The sequence below is a fragment of the Boleophthalmus pectinirostris genome, unplaced genomic scaffold (assembly GCF_026225935.1).
Source record: "Boleophthalmus pectinirostris isolate CB_2022bp ecotype Guang Dong unplaced genomic scaffold, ASM2622593v1 HiC_scaffold_17, whole genome shotgun sequence".
Taxonomy (NCBI): Eukaryota; Metazoa; Chordata; class Actinopteri; order Gobiiformes; family Gobiidae; genus Boleophthalmus; species Boleophthalmus pectinirostris.
The window spans coordinates 6,511,538-6,527,930 of NW_026571115.1; the positions used below are offsets into that span (position 1 = coordinate 6,511,538).

The 16,393-nt window shown below is 39.6% G+C and overlaps 1 protein-coding gene across 1 annotated transcript in view; it reads right to left on the reverse strand.

Moving 5' to 3' along the window:
• The window catches only part of hsd3b7 (hydroxy-delta-5-steroid dehydrogenase, 3 beta- and steroid delta-isomerase), a 33,471-nt gene extending 28,040 nt beyond the window's left edge, over positions 1-5,431 (reverse strand). Inside the window, exons 1-2 of the mRNA XM_020933157.2 lie at positions 5,213-5,431; positions 85-240 (exon numbers count right to left, since the gene is read on the reverse strand). Coding sequence (XP_020788816.2) covers positions 85-240; positions 5,213-5,375 — 319 coding nt within the window. The 5' untranslated portion in view covers positions 5,376-5,431. The remainder of the gene's footprint in view (positions 1-84; positions 241-5,212) is intronic.
• Between the last annotated feature and the right edge of the window lie 10,962 nt (positions 5,432-16,393).

Genomic DNA, 16,393 nt, shown 5'->3' on the forward strand with positions numbered 1-16,393 from the left:
TACACCTTTGCCAGAATAATTTATATAACCCTACACCAGAAAAGTTGCGCAATGCACCTTTAAAATTATGAAACACTGTTTTACCTTTCACGTTGACATTGTACATGACAGAGTCTGGGATCTTGTACCACACGTCCACCACGCTGGCTGAGTGGATGAACACGTCAACCCCACGAGAAGCTTCCAGGACCTGGGTGTAGTCTGTGATGTCCCCCTGGATCACCACCACCTTCGTGTGCTCTAAAACAGAAACACGGGAATGTTAAAGGTGCACTGCGTAACATTTCTAGTGGAGGGTCTGCCACCAGTTTGAGTCCAAGGAGATGTTATTGCTTTGTCTGGAATGTTCCACAGTATAGATTATCGGTAAATCTATCTACGACAAGGGAGATAAGTAGGTTACAAGTTCGAGTCGCTCCTATTCACAGAAAGAATTTATATATTTTTGAGCAATAGAAACACCTGTAATAAATAAATGCTAGATGTATATGTTTAAACACATACTATGGAACATTTCAGGCAAAGCAATAACATCTCCATGGAGACAAGTAGGTAGTTAAAATCATTTCAAATATACTGATCAAAAAAATTAAAGGCACAGTTTGAAAACACATCAGACCTCAGTGTGAAAAAAGCTGAATATCTATACAAATATCCAAACCTATGATCCACAAATGTTGAACCTTATTATTAGTTTGAGATCGGCTCCACTAACTTTTCATCTTAATCTCGTGTCTTAAAGTCTTTTCTGTTGACAGCGATCACATCTTTGAAGTTGAGAAATTAAACAATTTTCTGAAGCTATTGTGAAAAAAATTAATGTTTATTTATGCAGACAGAACACACTGTTCTCTGCGCCAGTTTTTTTTTAATTTTTTATTAAATTACAGAGATGTTAACCATAAACAAAAAATAAACAATGGAAACAAAATTTAACCATTAAAGGTGCATTGTGTAACTTTTCTGGTGGAGGATCTGTCACCTGCTTGTCTCTATGAATAGGTCATTGCATTAAACAGCTCTATCATACATTTATTGAATTGCAGATGGTTTTATAGCTCAAAAATACCTAGAAAAACAGGCATTCTGACTGTGAGCGGGGTCGCCTCTCCACAGATCTGACTTGTAACTTGGTCTGGTTTGGTATCCATGAAGTTAGAACAGTGTAATACCATATTGTGAAACATTCCAGACAAAGCAATAACATCTCCATGGAGAAAAGCATCCGGCAGACCCTCCAACCGAAAAAAAGTTACACAACGCACCTTTAAATTAAAATCAAATTGCCATTGTTATTGTTGATATAAACTGAAAAATTCATAAAACTGTTCCTAGTTTGGTCCAGATTTAATGAGTTTTTTTTACCTTTTTGTTTATCTTAATTAAATTCTTTGTTATTGTTATATGTGATGTGTGAGCTACTGTGTCCAAGTAATTTCCCTTGTGGATCAATAAAGTTTGTTTAAGTCTAAGTCCCCGTTTTGAAGTGGTGTGTGCTGATTATTGCTCCAAAGCTCATTCCTCATTTTAAGACAAATACGCATTTCCTTTTCTAACAGGAGTAAAATGGCACAGTCAAAGGAACACCTGAGTGTAACTTGAAAGCTTCTTTCAGATCCAAGTTAAGGCCAAGGTCACTGTTATCTCAATGATTAAAGTGTTCAAGGCTGTTCTTAGTGCAACATATTACAACATGTTAAACTGACTCAGAGATAATAATACTAATGAAAAGGACTTTGAACACTCATTGGGTGAGAAGTCGACAGTTATAACTTGAGTAGCCTTTTGCCTACATTGAACAATAATGCTCTATACACACACACACACACACACACAATATACGTTTTTAAGAAGACATATTGTGCTGATGTCTGCTCTATTGTTATAATCTATGGCACCTGTGGATCACTGTGTTAGAATTTACACATTTGAAATTATATATTATTATACATGAATCTAAAACAACTTACGAAATAATACATAGTAAATAGCATTATTATAAGGCTGGGGGGCCTATGCAGACATACACTGTTTTCACTGAAATATTAAAACTTGGTCATTATTTGTTAGATTCTCTCCGCAATCATTCTAAAAAGATGTCCTCGGCCTTGGTGGGGCTCGCATCTCCACAAACCTGAGTCTTATTCCTTTAATTTATTTCCATGAAAATGTTGTTCTTTTGTTTATAATATTCCACTGTATGGCATAAAACTCATCTATCTCCATAGAGAATGCTTCAATGCTACTTTCCATCTCAATGGAATCATACAGGTGATGCAAGCCACCCTGCACACAATCGGTCCAGCCTTCTGCCCTCTGGGAGGAGGTACAGGAGCTTCCATTCCTGCACCACCAGACTCACTAACAGCTCCATCCACCAAGCTGTTAGGATGCTGAACTCTCCTCTTGGTAATGACCAGGAGGCCAGGAAACTAGGACTCTGCTTCTCCCTAAGAACAGAACTCCCCAAAAGAACACTTGAACTCAGAGCCCCCCTGACTCCCTCTTGTGCCTTGCACTATATGCCTTTTGCACTATTTACATTTATTATTTATTTATATGCATGCGAGTGAGACACACAATTTTGATTCTTTGTGTTTTTCGCATCAAGAATTGATAATAAACTTTTTGAACTTTTTTAACTTTAACTTTGGACATGACATCTCCAGGAAGTTTTTTTTTTTTTTTAAATGAACAATAGAAAGAGTCTTGTCCAAAAAATGTTACATAAGTAATTATGTGTATTTGAGCTCATATATGAGAAGTGTATCCCAGGTTTTTGGTCTAAACAGGAGTCTGAATAGCCCTGGTGAATGGAGCCAGTGTGAGCCTGGGTCCAGTTACAGTGCACTCAGATCTTACTGCGTCACTGCTTCTGCATAATAAACAATGGAAAAGGTGCTTTTGTAAAGCCGGGAGCAGCAGCAGACCTCAGAGAGGACCAAGAGCACACAGGCAAAATGTCAGATACCGTCACTGTTACTGGATGTGGCTTTTAGTTACTATTTCCCTGTCTACTGCCGGGGGCTGGCTCATTAAATAAAAACCTCAAATACTTTCTTTATGTCTGTCTGAGTCTTGTGAATGTGTGAATGTGGTGTGTGTGTGTAAGTATTGGTAGTTTTCAGAGGGCTGATGGCACAGAGTGACAGCGTCACTTCTGGATCTGTCCCAGGGCATCTGTGGCAGTACATACAGAGCTCAGCATAAATGAGTACATCTTCTTTGAAAAGTAATTTTTTTTACAATATGTCAATGAGCACAAAAAATATTTGCTAAATGTACACAGACAAGTTTAATACAGAATCTGTTGAACTTGTTGAAGGACAAAAAACTGAGGTTAATAATATAAATTAAATAATAATTAATAATTTTCAGTTTTAGTCAAATTAGAGTGGTGCAAAAATGAATACACCGCACTGAAAGTCTCAGAGCAAGGCTATATTTTAGGCTCCAAATGTGGAATTGGTGAAGCATTCAACCACAGGGGAGCCTAATGACTCATTCATCAGGTGTCCATCAGACAGTTGGCTACAAATGGGTTCCCATTATTATTATTAATTATTTCTTTACACCAGAAAGGTGAAGGCTACAAGAAGATCAGCAAAGCCTTACTTATTAGTAAAAATACTGTTGCAATAGTGGTTCAAAAATTTAAGAAAGACTGAAATGCAACCATCTCACAGAGACGACCAGGTTGGCCACGGAAGTTAACACCTCAACAGGAGCATTTCCTGATGAGAAGGGCTGAAGGAAATCAGAATGCAAGTTCCCTGCAATTGTCTAAGGAAATAGAAAGCCAAACTGGGGTGTTTCCTGTGACACAATCTGCCCTAGAGTGAGGAAGAATAGCATGCATGGGTGTTGTCCTCGAAAGAAGCCTCTACTAAAGCCCAGTCACAAAAAAGCCCACCTAGAGTTTCCCAGGCCATGCTGACAAAGATCAAGGCTACTGGGACTCTATAATCTGCAGTGATGAATCTTTTTAGAACTGGTGGCTTCAAAACTATATGGTGTTGAAAAGGTGAGGAATACAAAGAAAAGTGCATGGTGCCTACAGTGAAACATGGAGGGGGAGTGTCCTTATGTGGGGTTACATGAGCGCTGCTGGTGTTGGGAAGCTGCACTTCATTGTCAGCATCATCAGTCCAGAAATGTATTGCTCTATAGTGACAACGAACATGCTTCCATCACTTTGCGCCATGGGCCTTCGTGCACTTTTCCAACATGACAATGACCCTAAGCAAACATCTTTAAGGACTCTACTGGCTTTCTGAAGAGTGAGACTGATTCCGTGGCCGAGTATGGCACTATATAGGCTATAAAAGGATGTACATTTTTAGATGTGTCCTCTGAAGCTTGTGGCATTTTTCATTTTTGTGTAGGATCAGATGAGAAAAAAAAGTCACACTTAGATCCCTAAGGACACTTAATAAAATTAGTAAAACAACATAGATTAATATTTTTCACTTTTTTTTTTGACTAAATCCAATGATCTTTCCCTGCTCGAATCAAAAATATCAAATTTATAAAAATAATTGCCAGTTCTGAAAACCTTAATTTCACATGTAGTGGAAAAAAAGACCTCTTAAATTGAGATATCTTCCAGAAAACAGAAGGCAGGTTATAATGGGGTTCATTTGTATATGCGTCGTAGGAAGCTACAAATTTTTTTAAAAATTCGTAAGTTTGTGATATTTTTAGTTTTTGTGTAGGATCAGTTAAAATCAGTTCTGAAGCTGCCCTTTGTATTGCTTATAATGGGGCCTTAAGAAAACCCTGCAAAAACCCTTTGTTTGGAATGTTTCACAGTACCTTTCTATAACCATGGAGACCAAACCAGACCAAGTTAGATCTGTGGAGAGGCGACCCGCTCACAGTCAGAATGCCTGTTTTTCTAAACATTTTTGAGCTATAAAACCAGCTGTAATAGAATAAATGTAACATAATGTCATACTGTGGAACATTCCAATCAGAGCAATGACATATTCGTAGAACAAACAAAAAGTTACACAGTGCATCTTTAACAAGCAAGTATCCATTCATTCTACTGTTACACCGTGCAACTACACGACTCGTGCGTGGCTTACATACATTAGGTTAAGGGCAAAGTACGAGCTCAGCAAGTCATTGAACTATTTACCTCTTCTTCCTGATAAAACTTACACAGTTAACCCAGAGAAGACTTCACTTTCTCAGCTGCGCTTTTTACCTGTGCTCTCCTTCTCCATGCCGGGGTCCGTGTGTTTATCGAAAACCCGAATCTCCGACACGCTCTCCCGTTCTTGCTCCAGTAAAACCCGCACTATGTGTTTGCCCAGGAAGCCGCAGCCCCCGGTGATGAGGTAAACGAGCCCCCGCTGCTCTCCTGACATGTTACCGGGTAGTGGAGCTGAAGGTAGCGGGGAGAGGCTTCAGCGCGCCTGTTGAGTCTGGGTAGAGACTGTGCGGTCCATAGGCGCACGGGGGGGATTTAAACCACGGGAGGGGCCATAGGTTCCGTCGCCTCTGATTGGTCCATTTCATACAGAACACGCGTTTATAAAGCTTACGACAGCGAGTTAAACATACAAACAATCATCTACTCGAAAGACGCAATAATACGCACACGAGTGGCTGGGGCGCAGTTACATTTACTTCAGTTATTAAAGTAAATTCAACTTTATTTTTTGTTATTTTATTTTTTTTCCAGAGTACTTTTCTGGCAGCATAGCGTACTTTTACAACTTAAACATTTTAACAGTAGGCTTATGATAACACGGTGGCGGCCGGTCAATAGAGGGCGCTCGACCTGGATAAAAATGAATAAAGTCCTTATTTTGTATGAGGCTATTCACCTTGTTTCGACCTGGCCACTTTTGGTGCAGTGTTGTGGTGACACGTACGTTAAACAGGAATCCCATTCATGTCTATGGTGAATTTGAGACAAGTTTAGCAGATTAAATATGATTAAATATGTAATATAGGTTCATTTGTGTAAAATGTTCAGTGTTCATGGGCACCACAAATCACACTGCCCTGGTTCTCTGGAAGATGTTTAAAAGCTTTATAGTCTGTATTACACTTACTTGGTGTCAAGATGAGCAGCCCCTGAAAATATCCTAATGATGATGTGGCGCCCACGACAACATCCGGATAAGATAGATAAGATAAATATGTTTGCTGTTGGAGCTGGTTGTCGTGTGGTGGATCAGGTTGTGCTACTGTGTAAATATTCCTTTTGACTGGATGTTGCGTTCTGTGACAAAATGACTGATCAAAAGGTTGGTGGTCCGAATCCCGCTCTTTATGTAAACATCATTGGTTGAGCAGTCAGATCCACTGACCCACAGGTTGGCAGTGTGTTTTCAGCTCCCACAGATGAATGCTGTCATTGTGTCCTTGGGCAGGACACTTCTTGCCCCTAGTGTCTGCCTACACTGGTGTGTGACTAGCGAGTGGTTCTTTGATGTAGAGTGCTTTGAGTGCCTTGAAGGTGAAAAAGCTCTATATAAAAAAAATTTGGCCTTTTACTATTTATAATTTTTTTGGAGGGGTTGCGGAGTGTAGCCCAAAGTTATACATATATATTATGTATTATATATAGGCCAAGGCCTTGGTCTATGTACAATGTAAGGAACAGATTGTCTCCTTAATTTAAACTTGTCCACATTTAAATTCATGCCCTTCTGTCTGTATCTCTTTACAAAAGGTATCAAGCTCTCTGAAATGTTTTGTACAAATAGAGAATAAGAGAGGAGGAGGTGTGGCATTATATATTGATAGAAACTTGAATGTCATAATGTAGAAAGTATTTCTAACGGTGGATGAAGTATTTGAATGTGTAACTGTAGAAATGACACTGCAAAAAAGGAAAAATTATTGTATTGATCTGACATGGATTTATTTTGGGAATAGATGAAAAAGTTAATAGACTACAAAGGACGTTATAAGAATATAACATTGATTTATTAAAAAAACATAAATGCATGGGGAAATTTATCAATACAATGTTCATCATGGGCTCATCTCCACTAATAAGCAGACTGCGAGGGAGCTGTAGCTGTAGATAACACCCTGATTCATCAGGTGATTCATGGAAGTATTGATTTGGAGGTGCGGGCCGGGTGCACATCATCGCCCTGATTTATACTCTGTCAAGTGCTGCTTAGGGAGAGGAGCTTTATCTGCAGAAATGTGTTTTTTTTAATAACTATCTATCCATATATGAAATAATATGTAGAAGTTGATCTTTCTAAACTAACCATGCTATATAATCGGGATTTTGTTTCACTGTGCTTTGTTGCTCTGTCCTGGGGAGATCTGCTGTCAGATCTGCTAATGGTGTGGCCAATTAAAAAGTGAAGAGCTCAAAGTTTCTTTTATTATTTTTTTTATTTTTTTGACTTCTCAGATGCTATGGCTTTCCTAGTAAGAGGTCAAGTTACATCTATAATCTTACACTAACACCAACTAGAATAACAAAACACAGTGCTACCGTAATAATGTTCTGCTGTGCTCTAATGTTCTGGGCAGCAACATAGTCTTCATGGTGTATTAACCAAAGATGTTAAAGGGACAGTTCAGAATTTTAGACATAGACCTCATTTCCTAGTGAGCCAGAGTGTTGGAGACATGTGGAGACACTTTTTGAAATATTCCATCTATTCGTTGTATTTGCAGAGGTCACTGGTGCTAGGCTAGTGCATGTCAATGGCCATAGTTAGCCTGCCACTAAAAACAGTCTTACCCACTCCACAAAACACCCGAAGCAAAACTATTATTACACCAGACTGTCGATGTGAATGTCTGTGTTGATAGAATAATTTCAGAAGTAAAGCCAACGTTGCATTTGAAGAATTTGTGTCTAGCAGCAGTAGCGAGTTGTACTTCCTGATAGAAAACTTGGCAGTGGCGGACTCATATATGAGAAAATAGTCCTTCAACATGCGGCGAATAATGCGATGGAAGTTTAGTTTTATTTCAAACATTATTCCATCAACATAGACATTTACACTGGCCGTCTGATGTAATAATAGATTTGCTTCGGGTGTTTTGTGGAGTGGATAAGACTGTTTTTAGTGGCAGGAAAACTGTGGCCATTGACATGCACTAACCTAGCACCAGCAGCGTCTGCAAATACAAGGACTGGGTGGATTTTTTTTTTAAAGTGTCTCCACATGTCTCCAACACTCTCACTTTATTTCAACATTGAAATGCTCATCATAACTACAAGCTTAGAGGTAATTAAATAAAAAATTGAAAACTTAGAACTACTTTAAAGTCAATGTGCATTTTGCAATGCAGAGTTAATCTGTGTAATTATTATCAGAAGGGGCGGCAGTAGCTCAGCTGGTAGAGCATTCGCCCACTGATCTGAAGGTTGGTGGTTCGATTCCCACAGATGAATGCTGTCATTGTGTCCTTGGGCAAGACACTTAACCCACCTTGCCCACAGTGTCTGCGTACCCTGCTGTGTGAATGGGTGAGTGGTTCCTTGTTGTAAAGTGCTTTGAGTGCCTTGAAGGTGGAAAAGCGCTATAGAAAAATGTCAACATTTACCATGACCAAGTGGTAAAAGTGTGTAGGTCCAGTTTAAAAAGGATATCAGGGGATATGTGTCATATTCTGCTTCCAAATAAAGACTGCACAAACACAACATATCCTGTTTTTCACTCATAGTTATATTTAATATCACCGTTCACTAGTTGGTCATACAGATAACTGAGACAAAGTGACTAATCTCCTCTGTTTGCAGGCTGCTGTTTGCAGGCTGCTGCTTCATCGAAAACCACATGTGAGCGAGGAGGAGGAGCCTGGAGTTTATGTAAAAGGTACTTCTGACACACATGAACATACAGTATATTAGTGTTCAAAGAAACGGATTAATTGTGGTGGAATGTATAACTGTTATATGGATCTATATTTCTAATAAACAAAAATGTATTGTTTCTAAAATAGTGTGTATAAAGGAGTTTTATTTTGAAAAGCACCACAGATAAATACATACTTCAATCCTCAAGGAAAGTCTTTAACAGTAAATAAGATGTAAAATCACCAAGAGCAGTGGGTCATAAAAATAAAAATGGTAAAATACTGTACCCCTGTACAATAAGAAGCAGCTTCCCACAAATACAGTATGTGGCTTTCTCCAGGCTCATTTTGCTGCCAGCTCTCATACTATTTGCCTTTATAATAAATACAATAATATAACAAATAAAATGACAATTCTTCTGGTCATTATTTATTGCACAGTGTTGGGGACAGATTACATGTACTGGAGTTATGTGATCAGAGTACAAATTATGAGTAACTGTATTCAGTTACAGTTACTGTTTCAGTGAGTGGTAATTGGATTACAGTTACTTTGTTGAAATAAATGGATTACACGGCGGTATTTTCCTGTTTTCACATTTTGGGCTATGTCCCCCCTTTTTTTTTTTAGATAATTTCATTGCTGGAAACTAAACCAGGTCTAAACCAGGTATAAACCAGGTCTAAACCAGGTCTAAACCAGGTCTAAACTAGGACTAAGCCAGGACTAAGCCAGGTCTAAGCCAGGTCTAAACCAGGTCTAAACCAGGTCTACACCAGGACTAAACCAGGTCTAAACCTGGATTAAAACAGGATTTAACAGGACTAAACCATGCTGCATGGACGTGTCTCCTTCTCTTCTATCAATAATATATTTAATTTGGTTGAGTAAAGTCTGGACTTTTTTATTTTCTTTTATCAGACAAAACAGCTTAGTCTTTGCTTCTCTACAGCAAATCAAGTAATCCAAAGTATTCAGATTACATTACTCACTTTAAATAATTTAATGGATTATGTTACAAACTACATTTTGGGGTACACAATACATTTTAAAGTAACCTTCCCACCACTGTTATTGCATAAGTGATTAACCCTGAGCTTTCAAATGTTCCTTTTTTTTTTTTTTTTTTTTTTTTTTTTTTTTTTAAGTGTATGAGGGGGAAAAAAGAGAAAACTTTACTTCTGGATCTGGGGAGTAGGCAGTCACTGTTGAGCTACATGTCCATCACTCTGAAGGCGTTCCTGTGTTAAAAGAATGAAAAGAGAGAATGGAAAAGTCCTGTTTAAACTATGGCCAGACTGACTCACCACAGCAACACCAGTGTAAACAACTCCACACAATATTTCCCCTAACTTTGTAGAAGTAGAAGTAGAAAGTAGTGGTCCAAGAAATTACTCAAGTAAGAGTTAAAAAGTATTTGGGAAAAGTACTCCGCAAGTAGGCGTAACACCTGACTAATAATTTAGAGTTTGTAATTTGAAGGACAAAACATTAGGCTACATAAAGCACAAATTAATAGGAAAATCATGTATTTTCTAAAGATAGACACAAAAAATCAGACAAACTAAATCATTTCTGAAGCGGTGGTGAAAGAAACAAATGTTCAAATCATTTCTTATTGCCAACACCAAGCTTTTGTCACTTGTAGACTTGCTCACAGGGCAAAAAGGGACCAAAACCTTTATTTGTACTTTTAAAAGTACTGCTACTTCAATAAAAACATTACTCAAGTAAGAGTAAACCTGGACTGCACTGCAAAAACTCAGATATAGCCAAGTTAAAATGACTTGAATTAAGAACATTTCAGATTATTTAAGTAGATTAAACTTGACAAGTAAAATGATCCACCAATGGAACAAGACTTTTTGTATTTGAAATAGGAAAACACATCTTGCTACACATAAGAAAAACAACAACTCTACGCATCTAAAATAAGAAACTAAATGTCATGTTGCTTGAGTGAAGAAAAAACAATTCTTCACAGCTCTGCGGACCAGATGTAGTTGTTTGTTTCAACGGATGACACACCAATTTGAACCCACATCACCCATCACCCATAAACTGGCGATGATGAAAACAGGAAGTGTGTGCAATATGGCATGTTTACTTTGTTGAAATAATGTTTAAAGGTGCACTGCGCAATGTGGAGGGTCCGCCACCTGCTTGTCTCCATGGAGATGTTATTGCTTTGTCTAGAATGTTCCATGGTATGACATTAAACAGATCCATCTAGCATTTATTCATTACAGGTGTTTCTATTGCTCAGAAATCCAAGAAATTATTTTGTGAATAGGGGTGACTCTCCACAGATCTGTAACTGTAATGTAGTGTAGTGCTGTAGATAAGTTTAATCTATATTGTTGAACATTCTAGACAAAGCAATAACATCTCCATGGAGACAAGCAGGTGGCGTACACTCCACTAGAAATGTTATTAAAAAAAAAAAATTGTGTGTACATTTCCCGTAAATTTTCAACATGTTTTTCAAGTTTTCTTCACAAATTGATTCTTGATTGTTGTAAAACTATAAATTATGTATTAGCCTAGAAAATTTAGTCAAAATGAGAGAATTATCAAAACTGGTCCTATGCATTTTAAAGGTGCATTGTGTAACTTTTCTGGTGGAGGGTCTGTCAAATGCTTTTCTTCATGGAGATGTTATTGCTTTGTCTAGAATTTTTCACAGTGTGGCATTACACCTTTCTATCTTCATGGAGACCAAACCAGACCAAGTTACAGGTCAGATCTGTGGAGAGGCGACCCCGCTCACAGGGCCTGTTAACACAAGAAATATTGTATTGGAAGTTCTTTTCGTTTAGACGGTGACGGCATCTTTGGGGCTTAAAAACGCAAAAATCTGAATCCACCCTCCAGAGTGGAACAGTTGAATACACTCCACCGTAGTGTTTCCGTTCTACACTGCCCAAGACGCAAAACTCTAGTCAGATCTGCTCACGCCGCATACACGTTTATGTCTCATACATCACCACCCAGCCGCCTGGCATGCATACACAATCGAATTCCACACACTTTTGCATCACTGTATGCACACAGATTTCCTCTCAACTACATAATAAAAATAAAAAGTGAAGATGCGATGCCACTTTTGCGTCTTTTGTTCAGACCGTCATCATATAAACGTAGCCTCAGTCTGAACACCTGTTTTTCTAGGTATCTTTGAGCTATAAAACCATCTGTAATTGAGTAAACGTAATTTAGAGCTGTTTAATGTCATAGTGTGGAACATTCCAGCCAGAGCAATGACATATCAACAGAAACAAGAAGGTGACGGACCCTCAACCGAAAAGTTACACAGTGCACCTTTAAATTTTTCCTGTGCTCTTCCCAACTCTTTGCTGAAGACAAGATCTATCTATAGTCCAAAAGTGCTTGCGGTTTTCAGTCATCTAAATAAAAAGGATTACTCAGCTCATTCTAAAATAGCTGCTTAGCCTCAGACATGAGGTCACTGGGCCATAGGCACTTGAGACACGCTGGCTGCTTCTCAATTCTCTTTCCTTGTCTCCTCGATTCTGCAGGAAATGGACAAGGAAGTCCCAACCACACGAGACACAGCAAGGAGAGAGGATATAAACTCCTCACTGAGACCAGGAAAGTCTGATTCTTTTATCCTGAAGCCTCCCTCGGGTTTACTTCTTCCTTCCATGAATTCCTTTGGGACAACATGTAATATGACACATTTGATTGACAGCTGAAAAATGTAGGATCAAAAGAGAGGAATCAAGGTGAAGGAAGCGAGGAAAAAGAATTGAGACGAGGCCACTAAACACATGTAATCAACTGGTGACCCGCGGACCAAACAAAGGCCTCTAAACGGTCTGATCCGGCCAGTAGCCCATCTTCAAAATACTTAAAAGTCCTGGTATAGACCTGGTTTAATTCTGGATTAGTTGTGGTTAGTTGTAGTTTAATTCTGGTTCAGTACTTGCTTGGTAATTTGGCAAAGCAATGCAAAAAACATTAAAAAGAAACAGTTACATTATTATTATCAGACGTCATATGGGTACTACTCATAGACTGTATATATAAATAGACACTCGCACTCCAAATAGGAAGTTCGAGGTGCGTCCGGCTCCTTCTGACTGTGACTCCCATTGACTTAATGTTGAAATATTTGTGGTTCTTGCGGCGCTCCTTCAGAGATGACTTCTTTTGTATCATTCTTGTATGTGTCTTTTGAAAATACCAGATTTTGTGCGTCATTTAATGTTTTGTCCTTCGAATGACATTCACTTCAATTCATCCTGGGCAGACTTGGACATACACAAAAAGAAAGCATTAGTAGTTTTATTGAATGAGCCTCTTTGGTGCTCAGGCCCCGTAAGAAGACACTGTGACGTTTAGGAGGAGGAGGTGTTGGGTCTGAGCCATTAGGTGCTGCTGGACTGAAAACTGATCTGAGGGAGCTGACCAAATGAGCGGCGGCTTGAATATAAATGGCTCAGAGAATGAACAGTTGCCGTTGACAGCTGATGGATGAACATGAATGAGTCGGCAGCTCAGACTGATATAATGGACATGCTTGCTGTTTGCCGTCGCGCTCGAATGTGAACATGTGGGAGTTTTCTGCTCCATCGATTGACTGGATTGTCTCTGTAACTGCTGCTGTGAGCCTCGTTATTTTGGTCTTGAAATGTTTGTATTAACCCGCCCTACATGGTCCTGGGGTCTCCAATTTCGCCCCTATAACCACTAGCATCGCCAGCTTTATTTGACAGGAGCTGAATGCTATGGGTGACATCATACTCCCTTAGTCCAATTCTTCATACATTAACCCCAAGAAGTTAAAGTACACTGCCGTTCAAAAGTTTGGGGTCACTTAGAAATGTCCTTATTTTTTGATAGAAAAGCACTGTTTTTTTCAATGAACATAACTTTAAACTAATCAGAAATACACTCTATACATTGCTAATGTGGTAAATGACTATTCTAGCTGCAAATGTCTGGTTTTTGGTGCAATATCTACATAGTTGTATAGAGGTCCATTTCCAGCAACTGTCACTCCAGTGTTTTAATGGTACAATGTGTTTGCTCATTGTGTCAGAAGGCTAAAGGATGATTAGAAAACCCTTGTGCAGTCATGTTAACACAGGTGAAAACAGTTTAGCTGGTTAGAGAAGCTATAAAACTGACCTTCCTTTGAGCAGGTTAAGTATCTGGAGCATCACATTTGTGGGGTCAATTAAACGCTCAAAATGGCCAGAAAAAGAAAACTTTCATGTGAAACTCGACAGTCTATTCTTGTTCTCAGAAATGAAGGCTATTCCATGCGAGAAATTGCCAAGAAACTGAAGATTTCTTATAACTTTTTGTACTACTCCCTTCAGAGAACAGCACAAACAGGCTCTAACCAAAGTAGAAAGAGAAGTGGGAGGCCCCGCCAAACAACTGAGCCTGAAGATAAGTACATTAGAGTTTGTAGTTAAAAATAGATGCCTCACAGGTCCTCAACTGGCAGCTTCATTAAATAGTACCCGCAAAATGCCAGTGTCAACATCTACAGTGAAGAGGCGGCTCCGGGATGCTGGGCTTCAAGGCAGAGTGGCAAAGAAAAAGCCACATCTGAGACTGGCCAATAAAAAAAAAAGATTAATATGGGTAAAAGAACACAGACATTGGACAGAGAGATTGGAATTAAATGTTATGGACGGACTAATCAAAGTTTGAGGTGTTTGGATCACACATAAGAACATTTGTGAGACACAGAACAACTGAAAAGATGCTGGAAGAGTGTCTGACTCCATCTGTCAAACATGGTGGGGGTAATGTGATGGTCTGGGGTTGCTTTGGTTCTGGTAACGTGGGAGACTTGATCAGGGTAATAAGGGTTTGGAATAAGGAAGGGTATCACTCCATTTTGCAACACCATGCCAAACCCTGTGGACAGTGTTTGATTGGAGCCAATTTCATCCTAAAACAGGACAATGACCCAAAGTCCACCTCCAAATTGTGCAAGAACTATTCAGAGAAGAAGCAGGCAGCTTGTATTCTATCTGTAATAGAGTGGCCAGCGCAGTCTCCAGATCTAAACCCCATTGAGCTGTTGTGAGAGCAGCTTGGCCGTAAGAAGTGCCCATCCAGCCAATCCAATTTGTGGAAGGGGCTTCTAGAAGCGTGGGGTGAAATTTCTCCAGATTACCTCAACAGCTAGAATGCCAAAGGTCTGCAATGCTGTAATTGCTGGCAAATGGAGGATTCTTTGACAAAAGCAAAGTTTGAAGGAAAAAAAATATATAAATACAAATAAAAATATATAAATAAATATAAATCATTATTTCTAACCTTGTCAATGTCTTAACTATATTTTCTATTCATTTTACAACTCAAGGTGGTAAATAAGTGTGGCTTTTCATGGAAAACACAAAATTGTCTGGGTGACCTCAAACTTTTGTACGGTAGTGTACATAAGACAAAATGAAGATCTTTGGCACTTCTTCACACAATCTATGATCGACAATGAATGCCGGAAGTTATGACTATCAGTGATCTCAAATAGGTGCCGAAGACGCCGAAATGAGGGATGTGGTGACCTGAAATGCAAAGAGGAGAGAGCGGCAGCGATTGCCTGAAAAGTAGTTAAGGCTAACAAGACCACCTCCAGAATCTGATGTTGGAATTACTATCATGCAGTAAGCGTGAGTGGCGAGATGGAGGAATAGTCACATTCCCACGGACTGGCCTCAGGAGTACAGGTGATTAGAACCATTGCTTGGATCAAATTATGGCCAATACAGTCATGCATGGACTGGACAGAATGGACCATCAGTATGAGGAGCTAAATTGAGGAGTGGAGTGAACTAAGTGGAGCAAGAAGTGAATTCTCATACTGTAGAAACCGTAAGCCAGGAGGAGAGGAGAGCTGGATGTAGTGTACAGGCCTCTACGGTGGAGAGGATCCTGGTTCTACAAGGCGGTGGGACCCGGAGGAGCAACCACGTCGATGGACAGAGGAAGGAGCTGGGAAGCGAAAGCTGTAGCCTGGGCGGAGACCGAGGGAGTAGGAGATGGTACAAGATGTACGACAGATGGAGGGGGGTTGATGAGAGGAATCAGGAGAAAGGCAGTGAACCGGCTCAGCTGCACTGACTGAAGCACGGGCTCGAACTGTATGCACAAGAGGAGCCATCAGATGTGAAATCGCTATGCTACAAATTACGAATGCACGGCACAAACGGGAGTGCATGCAATGGGGGTTTAAATTGGCAACTCTGGGCGCTGATTGGACAGGAGGAGCCCTGAGCAGTGGGGAGGAGTCATGGGAGGGAAGCAATGAAGGCTGAGGAGCAGGTAAACTCTGGAGAGGCAGTGAGATAGTATTGAGTAGTATCTTGAATCCCCAACCTTGTACTTCTACTTGATCATTATTTCCTATTTTGAGATCCGGGCCACTGTAAGTTTATGGTGCAACTGAGACTGCACCCATCCTTTTTGCTGTCATCATTCGGGTGCAGGGTTGTAAAATGATGAGGTAAATCCTTCCTTTTTTGGGTCAGATTTTGACACTTGTCAGGAAACCGTCTGCAGCTGCATCAGAGCCCGACTTCCTTCACGCAAGCCACATCCTGCCTGTTACCGCGG